This window comes from Marmota flaviventris, chromosome 4 (assembly GCF_047511675.1).
Source record: "Marmota flaviventris isolate mMarFla1 chromosome 4, mMarFla1.hap1, whole genome shotgun sequence".
NCBI classification, from domain to species: Eukaryota; Metazoa; Chordata; class Mammalia; order Rodentia; family Sciuridae; genus Marmota; species Marmota flaviventris.
The window spans coordinates 105,373,410-105,394,003 of record NC_092501.1 but is presented as its reverse complement, the minus strand read 5'-3'; the positions used below and the strand labels follow the sequence as shown (position 1 = coordinate 105,394,003).

Sequence of the window (20,594 nt, the reverse complement as noted above, 5' to 3'; positions counted from 1 at the left end):
TGGAGCTCTCTCTACTTCCTGATTGCTAATTGCCTGAGCTGCTTTCTTCTTCCAAACCCTTTTACCATAATGTTCTGTGTCACCTCAGGTGCAAAGGAGTTAGCCATCTAGGGACTAAGACCTTGGAAACCATGAGCATCAAACTTTTCCTACTCTTAAATTTTTCTGGTCAGGTCCCAGCAGTGAAAAAGCTGAATAAACCAAGAAGAATGATATTTCATTTTGCTCCAATGACAACTACCACAGTTATTATACTAATTTATAATTATCTACTTATCTGTCTTAATGCTATCTGAAAATCTCAGCTTCTCAAAGGCAGAGATCTCTTTTTTTTTTTTTAATGGTGCTGGGGATTGAACCCAAGGCCTTCTGCATGCAAGGCAAGCACTCTACCAACCGAGCTACATCCCCAGACCCTTCACATGCAGAATCTTATCATAATTGTACTGCAGTAAGCATGTCCCTGACATACTGTGTTTCCTTTACTTAGAACTGAAATGCAGTTTTCAATATATGTGACAAATTGGCCTGTGTTAAGTTTAAATTCTTTTCTCATTTCATTTGAAATCTTGCATGTAATGCAGAAGAGATAAATAAAGAATTTAAAGATGAATAAATAGAAGTGAAAAATACAGACCAGAAATATAAATGGAACTTTAATTTTCCCTTAGTCTTAAATCATAATTGTTAAAGCTAAGTTTATGCAAACATTATTTGTTTATCCAGATTATAATAATAAAATTGAGTGATGGTGTGGCACAGGGTTTGTCTTAATCCAGATCTAAAATTATATACCTTTGTTGTTATCCATTCCTCCTACTGCATAGAGGGTTCCAACTGTAGATTTTCTGGGTTTAGTTCTTGGACTCTGCATTAAAGTTCTTCTTTCTGGCAGTAGATGATATTTCATTGCTTCCAGGATCAGCTTTTGACATTCCAAGTCATTCTTAAATAATGCATGGTTTTCTAGGTCAGCCAAGATCTGTGAATAATATACAATCATTATTAATAATGATTTTTAAAAAAGAATATGGTATCAGTAGTTAAAAATCTTAAAGCCTATGATATTACTCTTATATTGAGAGGAATAAGGAGTGTAGGAATTGATTATATCAACAAATAAATACAAATAAAATGCACATTTCCAAGAGGAATGCAGTGCATTTTTTAATCCCGTATTGCTATGATTTTACTATTCATTGAAAACGTTCTAGAGATCAATTTTTCCATTTACTTTCCTCTTACAGAGTTGTTTATAAATCAAGTACAATTGCTCATGTTATTCATAAACCTGTCTGGTTAAGGAAATTAAAAAATTACCTTCAACAGAATGTGCTAAAATGAGCTTATCGTAAGTACTCACATAATTAAATTCTTTTAAGTACAGTTGAATTCTCTTCTAAATCCCAAGTAACTCCATGAAAATGTAAACAGTTATCCTCATAATGGCTCTTTTAGTATGAAAGCAATTGAAAAGCTGCTTATTAGGCAAAGTAATAGTTTCCAATAGTGAAAAATAAGAAATGTTAATACCAAAAATCCAGAGCCAGAGCTAACAATATATTGAGACCAGGAGTTTTAAACTATATTGTCTCTCTTCTGCTGCAAAAGGTTTAGTGTCTATGAGTCTTTTGTGTATAACTTAACACTTTAAAATCTTTTAAGTTTCCTCTTCCTTTGTGCTTTTTTAGATTCTTTTTTTCTTGATTCTTTCAATCTTTTTCTATTTTCATGAATTGTGTTTCATTTTCATTTATGCTTAAATTTGTTATATATATTTTAAAAATTAATGAGTTGAAAATTGAACAAAGACTCACTGGCCTTTTCTTGTTCATTAATAAGCAATCATACTACACAAATATTTATTAAGTGAATACATTAATATATTGTCAGGAGAGGCAAATAAATTATTGCTTTGAACTCCATAGCCTTGGATATTTTGGCTGCCCCATGCGAAGATGTAGAAAAACACGCCCATTTGCAGGCGGCCTCTGTCAATGGGGCTGATTCCATGCCTGGCATGGAATTTATGAGTTCGATAGCTTTGAATTTAGATGTCTGCGAGCTTTGGTTAAAAGAGATACCAGTGTGCTTAAACAGCCTTGAGGCCCCAGCTGCCTGGAGGAGGAAGAATTACTAAGCAAGGGATAAGGCCCCAATAAGCCCAACTTCCAGCCTCTTGCCTTTCTTTTATCTTGAAGAACTCTTGTGAACAATGAATTCCTTTCAAGTGTTCTCCTATAAAATAAAGGTTGGTGGCCTATCTCCCTTTGTTAGGATCAGACCCATAAGGTCTTTTCCATCCGAAAATCTCCTGTTTTCAATGTATTTTTTGTCTCCTTTGGTTTTCTTTCTTTATCTTTCATGTTTTTGTTTTGTTTTGTTTTGTTTTGGTACCAGGGATTGAACTCAGGGGCACTCGACCACTGAACCACACCCCCAGCCCTTTTTTTGTATTTTATTTAGAGATAGGGTCTCACTGAATTGCTTAGAGCCTTGCTTTTTGCTGAGGCTGGCTTTGAACTCATGATCCTCCTGCCTCAGCCTCCCAAACAGCTGGGATTACTACGTTTTCAGCCTTTTATTTCCAGTCTGCCCACACCTAGGACAGTTACTTATTCCCTTGCCTTGCAGGTCATGGTCAGAATATATAGGGAAACATGTAATTAAATAAGTAATATAACACTATAATTTTAACTACAGGTAAATTTGTTTAGCCTATTTATATTACCTTTAGAGGAACTAGGAAGAATGTAAAAACACATAAATACTCATTTATAAAAGGTATGAAAGATAACAGAGTAGGTCTAAGTCTGAATAAGTATGTGATGTATTAGGTACTAGATGCTTTGGAAATATGTAAGTAAAAATGTCTACATTCTTAGCTCTGTTTCTTATATACTAAAATACTAGCTGCCTTCCTAATTTTATTTTGAACATTAAATTTTTAAAAACAGTATGAAGTGAAATAGGTAATTGTTAATGAATTTTTTAAAGGACTACCATTTAAACATTTTAGTAACATTTTTGCTCTTTATCATCAAAGAGAATATTATTTCTAACATATGTATCAAAATGTTTATTTTGAATATAAGCCTTTTCTTTCTATTAGAAAAATAATTAGGCTTTACAGTGATTAATTTATATAAATATATATGCATATTTGTATATATTATATTTGATTAATTTATAATGAATTTATGATTGATTTATAAATATTTCTATATGTGAAGCTAGCTCTCATAAATTCCTTTTTCTTTCTCTCCTCTTTTCATCTCTTTTGGGAAAATTTGGGATTATTGGTCATTAAAAATATCAATGTATTTGGAGTTAATTATTTATAAGAATATCTTAGGTAGATAGATATGAAATTATAAATAACAGAAAATTTTAAAAATGTATGTGCTTTTCCCCATGTTTTCTTTTTCTGTTTTTCCTAGAAAATTATAGAACAGAATCAAAAAAGTTTAACTGAGAACCTGGGTGATGGCTTTAGCTTTATATAAGCTGATTTAAATATTTCAAAATTTTGATATATGAATGAAAAGGGTCCTTTATAGTAAACTAGTTCATACAATATTCCTGATATTTAGATGATTCTTTTAACTCAGGGTGGATTAATTTTTAGCTTATAATTAACTTGAGGGACTTCCTTTTGGTTTTATCAATACATAAACATAACATCAGCACAAAATTTTTGTAAGTAGAAATAGGTTTAATATCTAATATTTAAAACTTGTAAAGTAGTAATATGGAACCAATAAGTTATAATTTAATAGCTTAACATTATCAACATAAAAATTATTTATATTAAATTCAAGTAAATGATCTCATCTTTCAAGGCTGTCTCTTGAATTATTCCAGTGCTGCAAATCAAAAGGGTCATATAATATTGACTCACATTATAATCGTTATTTCTTTGGAGAACTTTAAAACAGTAGACCATTAGAAACTAGTGAAATTCTTGACTAAGTTTTCATTTTCAAAAGTAAGAAAAATGTTAAAAATATTATTCACTGAAATTTTTCAAATTTTTCTTAGTTAAAAGTTTTATATATAAAATAAACATAAGGAAATACAATGTACTACATGTTGCATGTTTTAAATATTATTTAAATGATGGCATTTGCTAAAATGAAATAAAATATATTTTCTTTAAAAAGTTAGCCATCTGGGTCACTTTTTCCTGTTCTAATTTTCCTTGTGGCTAAGTCACTTTTTCCTGTTCTAATTTTCCTTGTGGCTAAGTCACTTTTTCCTGTTCTAATTTTCCTTGTGGCAAAAACAAAAGCCCCTTTTTCAGTTAAATAATATAAATAATACAAAAGATTACAGAGAAATAAGAATGTACATACAATAGAAAGATATTGTTTCTTAAGAAACATATTTTGTTAAAATTCAGTAATACAATATATACATTGATAAAGTTTTAAAAAACTGACTTGAACATCTATAGGAATATAACATATTTACATAGATCTAAAAAAAGGCAAAGATATATCTGACTTATTTCAAATTATTTATAAATAACAGTTGATTATAAAAGAAAGCTTAGGGAATTATGTGGAAATATAGAATCAGAGGAGAGTCATCTCTAAGGGCTTAGGTTTGTAATTCTTTTAAGTAATAAATTTTAAATGAAAATGAACTACTCAATATTTATAGATATATGCACAAGAAAATTATAATATGAATCAATTGTTTAAAAATATGACAAAGAATATATGCAAAAGAAAATTAAAACATGTATTATGCTTCTATAAAATGGCAATGGTATTTTGTACTTAAATGATATTTTTCTTTATATGCACAAAATATTGTAGAAAATATCTGAACTTTGGCATACTCCTAACTAGTTTGGCAAAGACAGTTATTTTGAAGGAAATTCAATTTCTTCATAATCATTGTTATGTATTATTCTGTGTTTTAAAAATATTACTTATAAACATGTTTTGCTTATGGATAGCATAAACTGTGTTTGTATTTCATTTCATCTGCCAATATATTTTAGTATTATGATTTTACCCCAAGTTCAAGTACAAATTCAGACTGTTTTTAAACTTCAGTTTTCTTCAGATTTTCTTGGAATGTTCCAGGAATAACTCAAATATCTGCTTCTTTTACACACTGAAGGAAGATAGTAAAAATAATGTAGTTTTAACATTCTTAAACTCTAATGAATCCTAAGCTAATGTAATTGCTTTTCTGCTCCTCAAATTTAGAAAAAAACAATAGGAAATAGTTAATAAATAATAAACTACTTAGAAACCTTCTCTGTTAATCAGCTTTTCATCACTGTGACCATGATGCCTAACATAAACAAGTTAGAGGAGAAAGAGTTTATTTGGGGCTCACAGTTTCAGAGGTTCAGTCCATGCTCGGCAGACTCCACTGCTCTGGATCTGATGATAGGTAGAACATCATGACAGAAGGCCATGGTATAGGAAAGATGCTCAGGTCATGGAAGCCAGGAAGCAGAGAAAGAGAGAAAGTGGAGCCAGGGACAAGAGTAGTCTGAGGCCTCATTACCAGTGACCTACTTCCTCTAAGCCTACAGTTATCATGTAGTAGTCCATTCAAATTACTGTCCATCAAATGGGTTAATCCATTGATGAGGTAATAAATCAAATGGGTTAATCCATTGATGAGGTTACAGCTCTCATTATCTAATCATTTAATGTCTGAACATTCCTGCATTGCCTAATACATGAGTTTTTAAACGGACATTAAAAATCTAAATCAGAAAAGTTACATTTATCTGCAAATATTTATACAAAAATTTCAAACTAGAATTTTTCCTTCAGATAATAAATATAAATACCATTTTGGTAATCTTAACATAATTTATTTTACAAATGAAAAGCTCTTGAAACTTTTTCATCATCACTATTTGTATGTTTTCACACTTAGAATAATTATCAACTGCATTCTTAATTATTAATTGGGTTCTAAACCTCAAAAGAGTATTTCATTATTTATACATCAATAATGTTTCAGAATGTTCATCTTCTAAAATAAAAACCAAAAATAAAATTCCTGTGACTTAATATGAAGGACAGTATAGGGAGCTATTAACATTACTTGAATCTCTAAGGGGAGAATCTCTGAAATTATGTCTTTCAACTAAAGAGAAACAAGACATACTTTAGTTTTAGAAATTTGTTCCATATATAAATATGAAATGAAAAATTTCAGAAATTATCCACAGTCAAATGGTATTCTGGAGGAGAAAGTATGTACGGAAGACCTACAAATCAAATATAGGGGAATATAATAATGGGCAGTGTCTATAAAATCAAGAAGAATAAAATTAAGCAGACTGAAAACATTCTTTTTGCCATTATATTATTTAATTTCATTTTCAGAAAGTTTTTCAACTCTATATTCTGCAAAGATTTTAAGAAATAAAATTTATTTAGTTTTTGGTATGGTTTACTCTGTGAATAATTTCAGTTTAAATATGAAATTGGATTATATAATTGAAATTGCAAGTATGCAGAATTTCACTTTAGATTGTATTTCAAACAAAATTTCAAATATACTTAATAAACAAAAATATTGTAATATTGTCTTGTAGAACTCATAATAATGTTGGGAATGCAAATCAAGTCAAGATGGCACCTGGCACTTTGCCAGGAGGAGTGGTTTGTGAAGTAACTCCAGTGAGCCATTAAGATGATGAGGATTCCTTAATGACTGACTGCTGTATCTAGATGATGTTAATTAAGTTAAGCTGTGTGTAATTAGTTGGGAATATGTACCTCTGCTGTCCTGCAGAAAAGCGGCTCCTGCTACCTTGGGTGCCGGCTACTTTGAGTTCTCACTCTGTTCCCACTGAGTTCACTCGCAATAAAGTAGTTCCTGCTTCAACATTCAAGTTGCTTGTCACCTCTCGGTTATTTTGCCCAGCCGGACTATGGCACAATAAGGCTTAACCTTTGGAATTATGTTAAATTTTAATAGCAACATAAACATGTAGAGTTTGAAGTAGAAACAGAATTAAGTAGAGTTTGCAATGGAATGCTGTATTGTTTAAATTCACGTTTCAAGTATTACTGCTTTCAGATTCTATGAGCTGAAAGATAGGTAGATTTTGTAGAGAAATTAGAAATCTTAAATTATCAAAATTGGAGGATTACCTTGAAAAATGCAATGAACTGTAATAGTTATAGGAAAATGTCTGTGTTAGAAAAGTAAACTTTTTGATGTTTTAATGACCTATTTATGTAAACTGAATGTAAAAACATATATATATATATATATATATATATATATATATATATATATAGCAACAAAATATAAACAAACTTAAAAAATTGTGTCACATACATATATAAATGAATTAAAATTTCCAGTGCTCTTCTTTAATTATATGTGAATGTTAGGAAAATAAGGTATATAGTGCATGCTTCTCTAAAGGCAGTGTGTTCCTCTGTTATTTATTTATTTCAGTTAGACAGTCACTTTATAAATACGATCTATTTCTCTGTAACCTTGTTAGGTTTCCTTTGTGACTCAATGACTGCTGAATTAAAGGATAACCCCGTAGCTGATGAACAGAAAATGACCAAGAAACATGAGAATCTTGTGTATTACCTTAAGAATTTACTAATGCAAAAAAATTAGAAAAGTTTAATCATCATAGATAGATCTTTTGATGTAGACTTTCTTAGACCACTCCAGCTACTAGAAAAGTCATGAACTTTTGATTAGAAATATTCTTTACAGCTAAGTGTTTGAAAACACTGATATTCTCTTCTTACACATTCTTTTTAAAGTTCCATTGGCTTTTACATTTACTTCACTTAGATTAGGGGGGGAAGTGCATTAATTAAGACAATATTTAATGCAATAGTTTATTATAATAAAAGACCTTGATTGTTGATGATTTGAGAAGTTGAATCACATGCCTCAGGTAGCTGTATGTTTAGGAAGTGAAAACCTGCTGAATGTTTTGATTCTGTGTGTTGCCCAAAGACATTCTGCAAGTGTCAGTTTTCCAAAAATATGTACCTAATTTTATTTCAAACACTTACAGTAAATGAGAAAGTATGACTCTGAAAGTATTCCAAACAGGAATACTTCATAAAAATGGAATATACTTTTCAAGAATCTATATTTTGTATTGTTTCTCCAATTTCTGAAAAAGAAAATAGAGTGAATTTTCATGTCATTCAAGAAAAGGCATCTTCTTTTTGAAAAAAATTATGTCAAGAAAATACTCTTTGCCTAGAATACATGTTATGATTTTTCTATCTCATGGGTATAGACACTGCTTTAACATTGCAAACAACTCATTTATTTATTAGCTTAAAAATTTTATGTAAAAATTTACTTTTGTTTTATCACCTATTCTTATTTGTCAAAGAGTATTTACTCTTAAACTAAATATTAAAAAGTATTTATATCACAAAAGTGAGAATACCAAACTTTCCAAAAATATAAAGATCATTAAACAAATATAAAATCACAACATACTCTTGTATTGTTAATAGCTTGACATATGAAAATATCTATATAGTAATCCATTCCTTAAAAAATACTGCATTAATGAAAATATAATTTGAATGGGAAGATAATTAACAGGATATGAACAAAGCATAGTATTTAAAATTTTCATCTGGTCATGGGGTCAAATATGTAATGTAATATTGAATAAACACTGAAATAAAGATATATATAAACTTACTGTAGGGCTAAGAAAGTGCTAAATTTCCAATATATCCTTGGGCTAGTGCAGTTATGAAGACATTTTCATTTTTACAATAAACTGACAAAATTTCATATAGCTTATATTATTTCATAATGTTTCAAACTTTTATTTTGCTATTGAGTCCTATGCTAAAAAATAAACTCATAGAATTAGAATCTAACAAAATAAAATTGATTCATATTAGAAGTCACACTCCTCAGAGAAATGAGTTTCATATAGTCTTTCAAGTTTTCTGCTTGAGAATAATAAATAAGGTGACAATAAAATGTTATCATATCCCATAAACTGTAGGGAAATATTTTACTTCAGTGTCTTATAAATAGGAATCATACAAATAAAATATATTCAGGAATTTGCATTATGCAGTTCCTAAGACATTTCACAGGGAAACTGATCCCATTCAGAACTAAACAAACCCTGAGCCTATTTATTAGTTAAGATAGGGTTCTGATGAAAGGGGAGTTTGGTTATCACAGAGCTTTGTAGAAACATGATGAATAGAAAGTTCATGGGTAGAACAATTTCACAAGGGAAACCAGCAGGTGTCTCATGCTTAGAGAGGTATTTTGTATATTTCCTCTCTTTCATACTTTGTCTGTGTTCAAAAGCATGAAGAGGGGAAAATGGATGATAACGTTGAAAGCTTAGCAATATTAGTTTGTTCACCAGTGCTCATAGAACTTCATCAGTGATTAATCCAGTATCTGCTGTGATTGGAACAGCTACTCTTCCATAAAATGAGCTTGCTCAATCAAAGCTAGATTGTCAGTCTGTACCCTGAAAGGAACACATCACCCCTGAGGAGACAGACTCTCTTATTACATTTGAAGTCCTATTAGCCTCCCTTGAAAAGAATTCTGGCAAAGGATAGAATCATAAGACGGAAATATATCCTTGTCCATTTTATTAACATAATCACCCTTTTAGCTAAATTGAGGATCTTATTCACATTTTAATATATATGAGAAAACTAGATACAATAAAGATTTCTGGATTCTTTTCCTGGGTTTTTCATTACAAAAGAAAAACACAAACACAAAGTGACTTATAAAACTTACATCAGATACATTTGAATGGTTCCTCCTCAGGTATTTGGGGAAAAAAGAAGAAACTACAGATGAAATAAGGATCAGGTTCATTAATTTAATTCTGAGTACAGAAATATTTGATTGCCTTAAGATGAAAAATAATTGGCTATGCTGACAGTACAAATAGAGAAGAATAATGACATAATCAAAACAAGTAGAGCTCAGAAGATTAATCCAAATGATAACTCTTATTAGTGACAAGTGAATGGGCTTTCTGTTGCTATAATTTATGAGTAACTTTTATTTATTTAATGTGGGTTTACAGTTTTATAGTTTGAAAGCTCAGATTTTCTAAGACTGAAATAAATGATTCTGTGCAGAGCACAAACATTATCTCCATCCTGAACAATTTTATTGTATCCTAATTAACTGCTAGAACTTTCATTCATTCATTCAGAAAAATTCAATCAGCACTTATTTTGTTCAAGGTGCTATTAGTCCCTGATACCAGCAGTTTTGCTTGCCACTAATTCATTTAAGTTCACCCTAGAATATTTTCCTTAATTTATTCACGCTTAAAGTATATTTAAAATTGTCCATTACTTTCTTTGTCTATAAGAGATTATTCAACATCCTTTGACTTTGCTAAACCTTCTCCTATACAACTTTATTATATCTAATTATTCATTTTTCCCAAAACCCTAATGCCCATTATATTGTATTTTATATTTTAATTCTTGATTTCTTCCCTCTTGTCAGAATATAATATGCAACTTTCTTTATCTGAACCCTTTTCCTTACTGTCTCTGTCTCTCACTCTCTCTTAAATATAATATTGCCTTTTCCCTCTGGAAACTCTATTAAAATCTGATCCAATCTTCAGAGTTGAGTTTAAGATTCTGTTGTTTCAGTGAGGACTGACTGAATTGCACAGGCCTCAATCAATAAAATTTGCTTTTATTAATCATTTCAGACTTTAATAGGTATCACATATATAATCACTGAAGGACTTGTTATACATGTTAAATCACAAACCTTTAGGAAATCATTAAAAAATGTCTGCTATATCTTATCTGTTACCTCTGAATGGGTTATGGGTCATAGAATTCACTAAAGAACAGCTTAAATGAGTGATCATTTTCTATTATTAGTATTTATATATTGATTTATTTTAAATTATTTATTCCATATTGAAGTCTGAAAATACATAGTAATTCAATATCACATCTCAAGATCAATGTATAAATTAATCACCATCAGAAACATTTTTCATTGTTCAGAAACATGGTTGCTTACCAATCACTGAGTGTCTACATTTCTAAACAATTTATCCCCCAAATGGGTCATAGAATGTTTATTTCAAATCATAGTCAATGGCAAAAATCCACTAGAGGTCTGGCATGCTTGCATGTACCTAGATTCTATTAAACATTTTTTTCTAGCCTGAACAAGATTTCAAGTTAAAATTTATACCTAACTTTTGAAATCATGGTTTATTGAATCACTAATGTGTCTGCTAGCTACCAAGACTAGAAAGATCAATCTTATCAAGAAAATCATCTTAAAAACACTGTGTTAATATTAGCTTCACTAATATTTTGTAAGAAAAATTGTTTCAATACAAGTTATTATTACCTGAAATGGACAGATTGTCTTCTAGCTAAGTGTGTCATTGGATCATAACTTAAATTCAAACCATCTGTTGTGAAAGAATAAAATTTATAGAGATACATAGGGTCATACTGTATTTATATTATTTTAATACAAGATGTTCTGAATTAAAAGATAATACTAAACACAGCTTTAAACTGTAGCTAATGAGGGAAAGGTACTGAGTGCAATAATCATTCTTAAACATTACCTTCTGTGAGAGGGATGAGCTTGCAAATAGCCTGCACACTATATTCAGGGGTAACTACCTTAATCAATTAAAAAGCAAATGCTGCTATGAGAAAGATTAAAAATTCTTCCTTTACTTCTCCCACATTTGATCTTAGAAAAGTTAATTCTGGTAGTAGAAAATCCTGGAAATATTTTGACATAAATCTATAGGATAGTAATAGAAGAGATTGAATTTAGTGGATATGTAATCCATGGAGAAAACTGGAGTTCCTAATTTCAATAATAATGCAGACCTCACATTAAACTTGCTTTTCTTCAGCCCTATCTCAATCATTTTAACTAATCCTTTTAATTTGTCTCACACTAATTATAAGGTATCAGTCAGTATTTCCCTTCCTTCATTTCACTAAGAGAAGATGGAGAAAGAATTTTAATCACTTCATATTTGCAGATTTCCAGCTTTCTTTAGATTTATTCTGATCAAAGCCCAACATACCTCTTTTGATCATCATCAGTGAAATAAGTTCCTGTGAAAACATCAAGGTAGATGCATCTTGCAAGTCAATAAGGGATTAAAATTATTCTCCCACATAAACCTAATTCCACTGGGCATACACTTTTCAGTTTTTAAAGTTTGGGTATGAAATAAGTTGCTCAAACATCTTTACTGAAGATTTCAGGAATAAGAGAAAATATAATTTTATTAATCTTAATACTCAGGGGACTAAGAGAACTGGGAATGTGTCAAACCCTATGTCAGATACTTTGGAGTACACAAAAGGAAATGCACTGGTTCCTAATTTCGAGTGATTTATAATTATTTGAGCATATGGTTATTATTCTCCAGTAATTACAGTTAAGCAGCAGTATAACAAGCTGATTGAGAAATGGCCTCCTATGTTTGCATCTGAAGCGCAGTTTTCAGTTGGTTGATTTTTTCAAAACAAAAAATTTTAAACTACCCACTCATCTTTTGTTATTTATTTATGGCCCACCTAGACTTTCATAGCATTCGAAAGTCATCGAAAACAGTTCCATTAATCACTGTAATGTGTAGATCCATGCTGGGAGGTAATTGCTTAAAGTGGTATTCACTAGCATAAGTTGTAATTTAAGTTTCTTAAACACAGGAAGTAATCGTATTCTCACCATGCCATACACAGTGTCATGCTGGAACAACTAAACTTGTTTTCCTTTAATAAAACTGAATTAGTTATTTTGTTTTTTATTTGATTTTGCTATTGCATCTATATTTTATTTCTGAAAGAAAGTCATACAATTTTTTTTTCAAAATATGGGAGAGAAAATGGTGTGGGACCTGTTTAAAAGAGAAATATTATGGCCCCACCCTGACCTTTCTCTTTCCTTCTCTTCTGCAACTACTATACATGTACAAAGTCCATTCCAAGTACAATGAAAGGAGATTCTCTGCCTGCTCAGCAAAAGACAAAATCCATCTTGACCATATGGGGGCAAAATTTAATTTTCAAAATGATTTTGACTTTTTAATGTATAGAATCTTTGATTTCAAACTTATGATCAACTATTATAAATGGAGACCCATCAGAAAGGCTAAGAAATTATGAAGTTATTTTTTATGATATAATACAGTTATTAGATATGGAAGTTTACATAAATATATTCCTATTTATAATTTGGTTATTTTCTATGAAATTATAAATGCTGCTAAACTATTAATACTATTAGTATTTATGAGACCATTTTACTGTTTTGCTCTAGCTTCTAAAACACAGAGTTATAATTGGATCACAAATTTTCTTTTTAGCATATTAAATCCATAAGTTTTTGCAATGAAACACTGTCATATATAAGAGGTGGAAAGAGAACTTAGGGAAAATTCTTAAAGTTAAGATGCTCTGAAGTGCCCGTATTTTGACATGGCACAAATTGAAAATATTAGACACACCTTTTACAAGAAACAAAGTAGTAGGTATGAATATTTTAAAGAAATAATTTATTTGTAGTTTTAGAATATGTACATATGTGCATATGTATAGATGATATAGTATATATGAAATATTGATAATTACAGCAGCTGGTTATTAGCAAAAATATGTTAAATTTGGAACTGAGAAATTGTCAGTTGTTAAAGCTAGGTTCTAATCAAGAACTATAAAATAAGCTGCCTACTGGTGAGAAAGTAGACAGGATGTTTATCATAGTAACATCAGAAGACTTGTTATTCTAAATGTTTTATCACTAGTACACTTAGTACTGATAACCCAAATTTTTAGATGTTACTGTCTGTTGGGAAATTATTCTCTATGGGTTGTTGGGAGCTGCCACATAAAAGTGAGCATGGACACTTAACTTTGAGCGACAGAGGTGTGAGATTGGTTTCCACTGAGAGTGGAAACAGGTGGATCTCCTGTCCCATCTGCAGGGGAATGAAGCTCTGGGAGTGAGCTACACCCCCCTGACACCTAATCCCTTGCCTCGTTTGGGTGGAACTTTCTCCAGTGTCTTCTCCTCAATAAATAGGGCTTCAGGCATACTCTCTCTTTTATCTGTTTCTCTTGCTTCCCTTGTGGGAGCTGGGGCTGAGGAACAGTCGCTGAACTCCAAGAAAAAGATACTTTTTGTGTCTGTGTAATTATTTCATGCCAGCCCAATTCACCTGGAGTGACTCTGACTGATTCAGTTGTGTATTGTGGCAATGGGTCTAATATTTCTGTATAGCTTGTGAGCAGAAGCATAGAGGAATTCATGGCCTTTATTCAGGACAACTATTTGAAGAATGAATAGAAAAATCTTCAGAAACTGGAAAGTGTCCCCCTTTGATTTAAAGACAGATTTGCTTACTGTTGAGTAAGAGAGAGACAGACATCCTTCTACAAGGCAAGTGGCAAGCATACCCACTGCACATTATTAGAAAATTCTCAGGTTCCTTAAGCTCAGGGATCCTCTCTTGTAAAGCAATAGATTACAGATGCTAACATTATCTGGTCCTCTTCATGTCACCTTGTGGTATTAGCTTTTGTTGGCAATCTGTCTATAGCTATTGACATGAATAATAAAATCATTTCTTTCTCTGACCCAGGAGTTTTATTTTCTGCCAGCATCTATAAAACCATGGCAAAGTGTTTACTTGTAAGTAGGGCCAAATATCAGATCCATCACAGTTCTTGACACTATCTGAGGTCTTAGCTTTGCTCATTTGGGTGCATCACAGCTTTGAGCCTGTCAGTTTAAGCTAGAACATTCATCTTATTGCTTCTTGATATATCCTTCATTAAGAAAGAATCATGCAATTGGCTATTTTTTTTTCTATTCTCTTTTTTCATGTCTTAGTCTGTTTTCAGGTCCAAATGTGTAAAGAATGGGAAAACAATAAATGAACTTAGATATTCTTCAGCATTTACTTTGTTTGGTCTTGATGTAAAGTTATATTCTAAAGCAGAAAACCAAGGAAACCTTAAAGCTTGATTAAATTCTCTTCAAATAAATAAGACTTCTAATTCTTACCAATTTTTAAATAGATAATTGCTTAATATTTTATGATTAATAAGTAATTGGTATATTAAATTTAATTTATATTTATTTGAATTAAAAGTTGACTTTTAACATGTTTTTCTTCTAACAATGATTGGCTTCCTGTTATTAATTTAATGTGTAGAATTTTCATTACAATATAATACATCTCAAAATCTCCTAATCTATCTTAATCAGTTATTGTTTTTGATATCTACCAAGAAAACATTAAAAGCAAATATATGTATTATATATATATATATATATATATATATATATATGTATAGAATATATACATATATCTGTGTAGTTTAAAAAAATTCCCCTCCAGTCACAGATTAGATCTTATGATAAAATGTGTTATTAAACTAAATCTGTCAGGAGTGTCGAATGAATTATGGGTCTTTGATCTGCCCAGAGACAGAAGCTTTCACCTCCCTTAGGAATCTCTGCTGCCAAGAAAACCTGCCCAGTTGTATAGTGACTCCCTGTTCAAAGGGAAATTCCATGGTTGTCATGGAGTTTATCAGTTCAGGCTCTAGCCAACTTGGGGTGAAGAATTGTGGGTACAAGATGATGACTGTAATTGGTCTGTTCAACTTCTGACCTTGGTTCTGTTTTAAAGAACTCTCTCACAATGAGTCCCTTTGATGTAAAACCTATATAATAAATGTGCAGAGCTTTCTCATTGTCAGTTTTCCTGCATCAGAGGTCAGATGAACCACCGCGTTCCCACTTTCTCTATTTTCTTTATTTTCGTGTTTCTTCATCTTTTTTCCAATCCCTTCATCAGTCTGTTTCAGGAAAACTGAGTAAATATTGTACTGGAAGTGATATAAATCAGTAACCCATAAATAATATTTACCATAAATAGAATTCATTACCATAAATAGAAGTTACCATAAATAGAATTCATCAGAAAATTGCCCAGCTCAGATTTTCTTATTGTCTATAGCTATTTTATTTATTAATTTTGTTTGTTTGTTTGGTACTGAAGATTGAACACAGGGTCACTTAACCATTAAGCTACATCTTTAGCCATTTTTATTTTGAAATAGGGTCTCCTAAGTTGCTGAGGCTGGCTTTGAACTTGTGATTCTCCTGCCTCAGCTTCCCAAACTGTTGGAATTATAGGTGTGCACCACAGTGCACAACACATATATAGCTGTTTTGATGCCCAAACAACTTGTATTTCTATTATCAATATGTAGCACACACATATACACACATACACATATATGCATACATAAATATATAGTATCTATACCTACACAATAGTACTCCTTATCTGAGCAGGATAAGTTTTAAGACCCATAGCAGATGCCTTAAATCATGGAGAGTACAAAGCCCTACATAAGTGTTTCAAAACCCTACATATGTGTTTCTTGTTTTTTTTTCCTCTACACACACGTGTCTATGATAAAGATAAATCTATAAATTAAGCAAGTCAGATATTAGCAAAAACTCATAATAACAGAGTAATTATAATAACATGTATTAATAAAAGTTTTTTTAAAATATTTATTGTTTATTTCTTGCATTTTCCACTTAATATTTTTAGACCATGTTTCACTAAGTGTAACTGAAACCATGGAAAGTGAAACAGGGATTAAGAGGGATCTACTATGTCTTATAATTATTTGCTTTTAAATAGTAACTACTATATAAACAATGAATAGCTACTATTTTAGTCATGTGGCATAATCAAGCCATTTTTTTTCCAAAATACATAATTTCTACTCAAAAACCATTATCACTCTTGAATTCAAAACAAAAAATATTGATTCTTTGATGAGGGCCACAACCAAGTTAAGATGGCACCTGGCAGTATGCTAGGAGGAGTGGTTTCTGAGCCAACGCCAATGAGCCATTAAGATGATGAGGATTCCTTAATGACTGGCTGCTGTGTCTAGATGATGTCAATAAAGTTAAGCTGTGTGTAATTAGTTGGGTATATGTACCTCTGCAGTCCAGCAGAGAAGCGGCTCCTGCTACCTTGGGTGCCCGCTACTTTGAGTTCTCACTCAGTTCCTGCTGAGTTCACTCGCAATAAAGTAGTTCCCGCTTCAACCTTCAAGTTGCTTGTTACCTCTCGGTTATTTAACCCAGCCGGACTATGGCAATTCTTACTGATTTTTTTCCTAATTTCTGAGTACTTAGGAAAGAGAAAATTTTCTGAACTAAGGTAGTTCAGGAGTCACAAAAATGTCCTTAATGTAGAGATGTCCATTAAGAATATTTAACATACTGTTAAATTTATTGCCATGTTGTATAAATTGTTTCAACACAGAAGCATTTCCTACAATCATAGCCCTGACCTTTATCCACAGAGAAGCTTCTAATACCACCCTTCTCCAGTTCTTGGTGTTTCAACCATCACTTCAGTATACTGTGAACAGATTCCCTTTCTACTCTAGGATACTGCTCTGAAAATTTTGAGTTTATTTTCTAAATGTTCCTTCAAATGGACTCTTTAAGTTTCCTTCACATTTTACTCAGTTGACCATTTCTTTTTTATTTTCTTGAAATTCTCTTTCCTTGTATTTCTTTGTAATGGTTTCTGAATTTCCCTTTAGAAAATTCAATGCACTCATTATTTACACTAACAGTGGGAAGTCATCCTGAAATACCTGAGGATCTCTCCTCAGCATCCCAGCCAGGGAGGGACTAGGTCTGGCATTAGGAACTTCCTGTGGCTCTCCAGCCAGAGACAGACTGCCCAGTGCACTGTGACCTTCTCCCCCGCCCCATCTGCTATAAAGTTCCCTTGTAGTAGCATCAGAGAAGGGCATAACCTATTAGGAACTGAACAGCCCACCTGTCCCCACCTTTATCCTATTCTGATGAACAACTTTCCATAGAATTTCTTTGATATGTTCCAATATAAATAAAGCAGACTTGGGCTCCTTAGTGCATTAGAAGCTGGACCCATCTGGTCAGCCTGCCTATCTTGCCCCAGCTTTGAAACTACTTTTTGTGTTCTGTGGTTATTTTGACATTTTATTTCTCTTAGCCTTTGCTTCCCAGCCAGCCCATTCCACCTGAGGGAACCTGGTTTCCACCACCCATGGGGGACATGGGCGGTAATTAACCTCCATAGCTGTTTTCATCTTTTTCATCCTTAAAACATGCAAACACACATTGCCCAACTTATACATGGTCATAATCCAGGTTTCAAACATTTCATGAGAACTCTCATTTCATGAGACTCACTAATGAGTCTATCCAAGAGTTGGAATGCAAACTTTGGAGAGAGACAGCCTGTTTCCAAATTTCAGCCCAGTCCCTCATCAAGTTTTGGAATATAACCGAGTTCTGAGAATTGTTTGTGTTTGGGATCAACAAATAGTATTTGGACTATTAGTTCTATTATTACAAATCCCAAATATTTATGTATCTTCTAAATTTCAAACATTTTGCTCTTCTCTGAGTTAAAAACCTTAGGCTTCTGTCACCCAACTATGATCACATATAATAAATACTACTCATCTTTCCTTAAACTTCTCCATTTTCTTGATTGATAAATGGAATCACAAGTAATATTAATTCTAGAATAAAGGCTAATAAACATCACGTTCTAGTTCTTCCCTTAACCTTATTTGCTACTTCTATCCTGAGAATTTTTCCCCATTTTATTTCTTATAATTTCATATTAATCATTTTTCCTCCTCAAACATATTTGCTGCCCAAACTCAGAAAAATCTCTTATGACCTAACTTGGCTCTGTTTCAAACTTTCTCCAGGTTGAAAGCCCAGTTAAACCTCTTTTAAAAACCCAAACAAAATCATCTTATTTTTCTGGGTAGTACCTTCAATGGTTTCTCTAATGAACAAAGGTAAATTCCAAATCTGAGGGAATGCTACATAAAGCTATTCATTATCTATTTTTCCAGTGTCAGCTTTAATAGTGCTTCCTCGAAATCTATGCTACAGATTTGTCAATCACTGTTCAAAAATCAGTAACATGTATTTAATGTTGCACTGAATTTGCTGCTTGTACCTTCAAAGCCCTCCTTTTTCCTGAAGCCCTGATAAACATCTCCTCCTTTTCCAAGACCCAGTATATGTCACCTCCTTTGTAAAGTCTTTCCTGATGCCAGAGGGTACTTATTACTCCCCCCCTTTTTAATCACCTATTATTCAACTACAACATTTAATTGTATGTATCTATTTATGTTTGTCTCTCACTCAGTGACATATTATTTATCTTTATATGCTTCCAAATCTAAATTGAAATTAATAGATGATGATGAATGGACACTATATTTAAAAAACATTATTATATTATGGATTAAAATACTTACTTGCAGGGATGTTTGATTTAATTTTCCATTCATTTACATATGTTAATAATTGTAAAGAAATATCGAGCATTTAATGCAGTAAACTATGTATAGAAGATATCATATAATTTGAATGGCTATTTTCTGAAATATTTCAGGGTTAAGTCTGATGACTTCCATTTAGACATCCATGATCCCCAGCAACTACCTCTGGAGAAAACTTTGTGGAAGATCATTATACCTACCTCTTTAAAGATGTAACAATCTCTTTCATCAATATTTAGGGAGGAGAAATATTGGAAGTTGGGGTGAGGCCCCTTGACATGGAAGCCACAATAAGGATTTGATACACTTGGTTTACTGAATGATATGATTGTTAATGACACAGAGTTGTTTCTAACTTCACTAAATTTTAAGAATAAATTGTACTGTAATTAGTATGAATAGAGGCTTGAAAGTAAGATGACATCAGTTATAAAAGTTAAATTACTTTTCTCTGTGTAGCAATATAAGTTAAAGTGATTAATTCTAACATCCAGGAGAGTGCGTTTAATTAATTAATGCAGTGGACATTCATCAAATTCCTACTATTGCAGATGCATTGTCCTAAGAACATAAAAATAAATAGAATAATTTCCCAAAGTGTAAAGCTTCATAAATTAATAATGAAAAATAAATGTAGTGGTAAGAAAATAATGAACTGTTATACTATTAGTAGATGCTATGGTTTGGATCTGAAAGTTTCACCAAAAGCTCATTTGTTGAAGGCTTAACCCCCTGTGCAGCACTATTTAGTGATGAGACCCTGAGGTAGTGTTGTATCATGGGATTTTATTTCAACAATTGGTTGATCCACTGATCCATAATTTAATGAACTACTGGGAGGTGGTAGAAACATTAGGATATCTAGTTGGAGGAATGAGATTACTGGGAGCATGTGCTGGAAGAGTCTATCTTGTCCCTGGCATCTTCCCATTTTCTCTGGCACTTTCTCTCTGTTTCCTGACATCAACAGGGAGAGGAGTTTTGCTCTGCCACACATTTCCATGCCCACTGTGATGAGAACAAGTGATTATGTACGGAAACCTCTGAAACCCTCAGATAATATGAAATTACCTCCTGTAAGTTGTTGTTCTCAGGTACTTTGTCACAGAGAGAGAAAGCTAACATAGTAGAAATGGATTCTTTTTATGATACTGGAGATTGAACCCAGGGATTTTTTAATGCAAGACAAGA

At 31.9% G+C, this 20,594-nt stretch overlaps 1 protein-coding gene across 2 annotated transcripts in view; it reads right to left on the bottom strand.

Annotated features, from left to right (window-relative positions):
* Positions 1-20,594, bottom strand: part of Klhl1 (kelch like family member 1) — a 377,975-nt gene that overhangs the window by 125,549 nt on the left and 231,832 nt on the right. For both annotated transcript variants that reach the window (XM_027938066.3, XM_027938067.3), the window contains one exon: positions 796-982. In XM_027938066.3, coding sequence (XP_027793867.1) covers positions 796-982 — 187 coding nt within the window. The remainder of the gene's footprint in view (positions 1-795; positions 983-20,594) is intronic.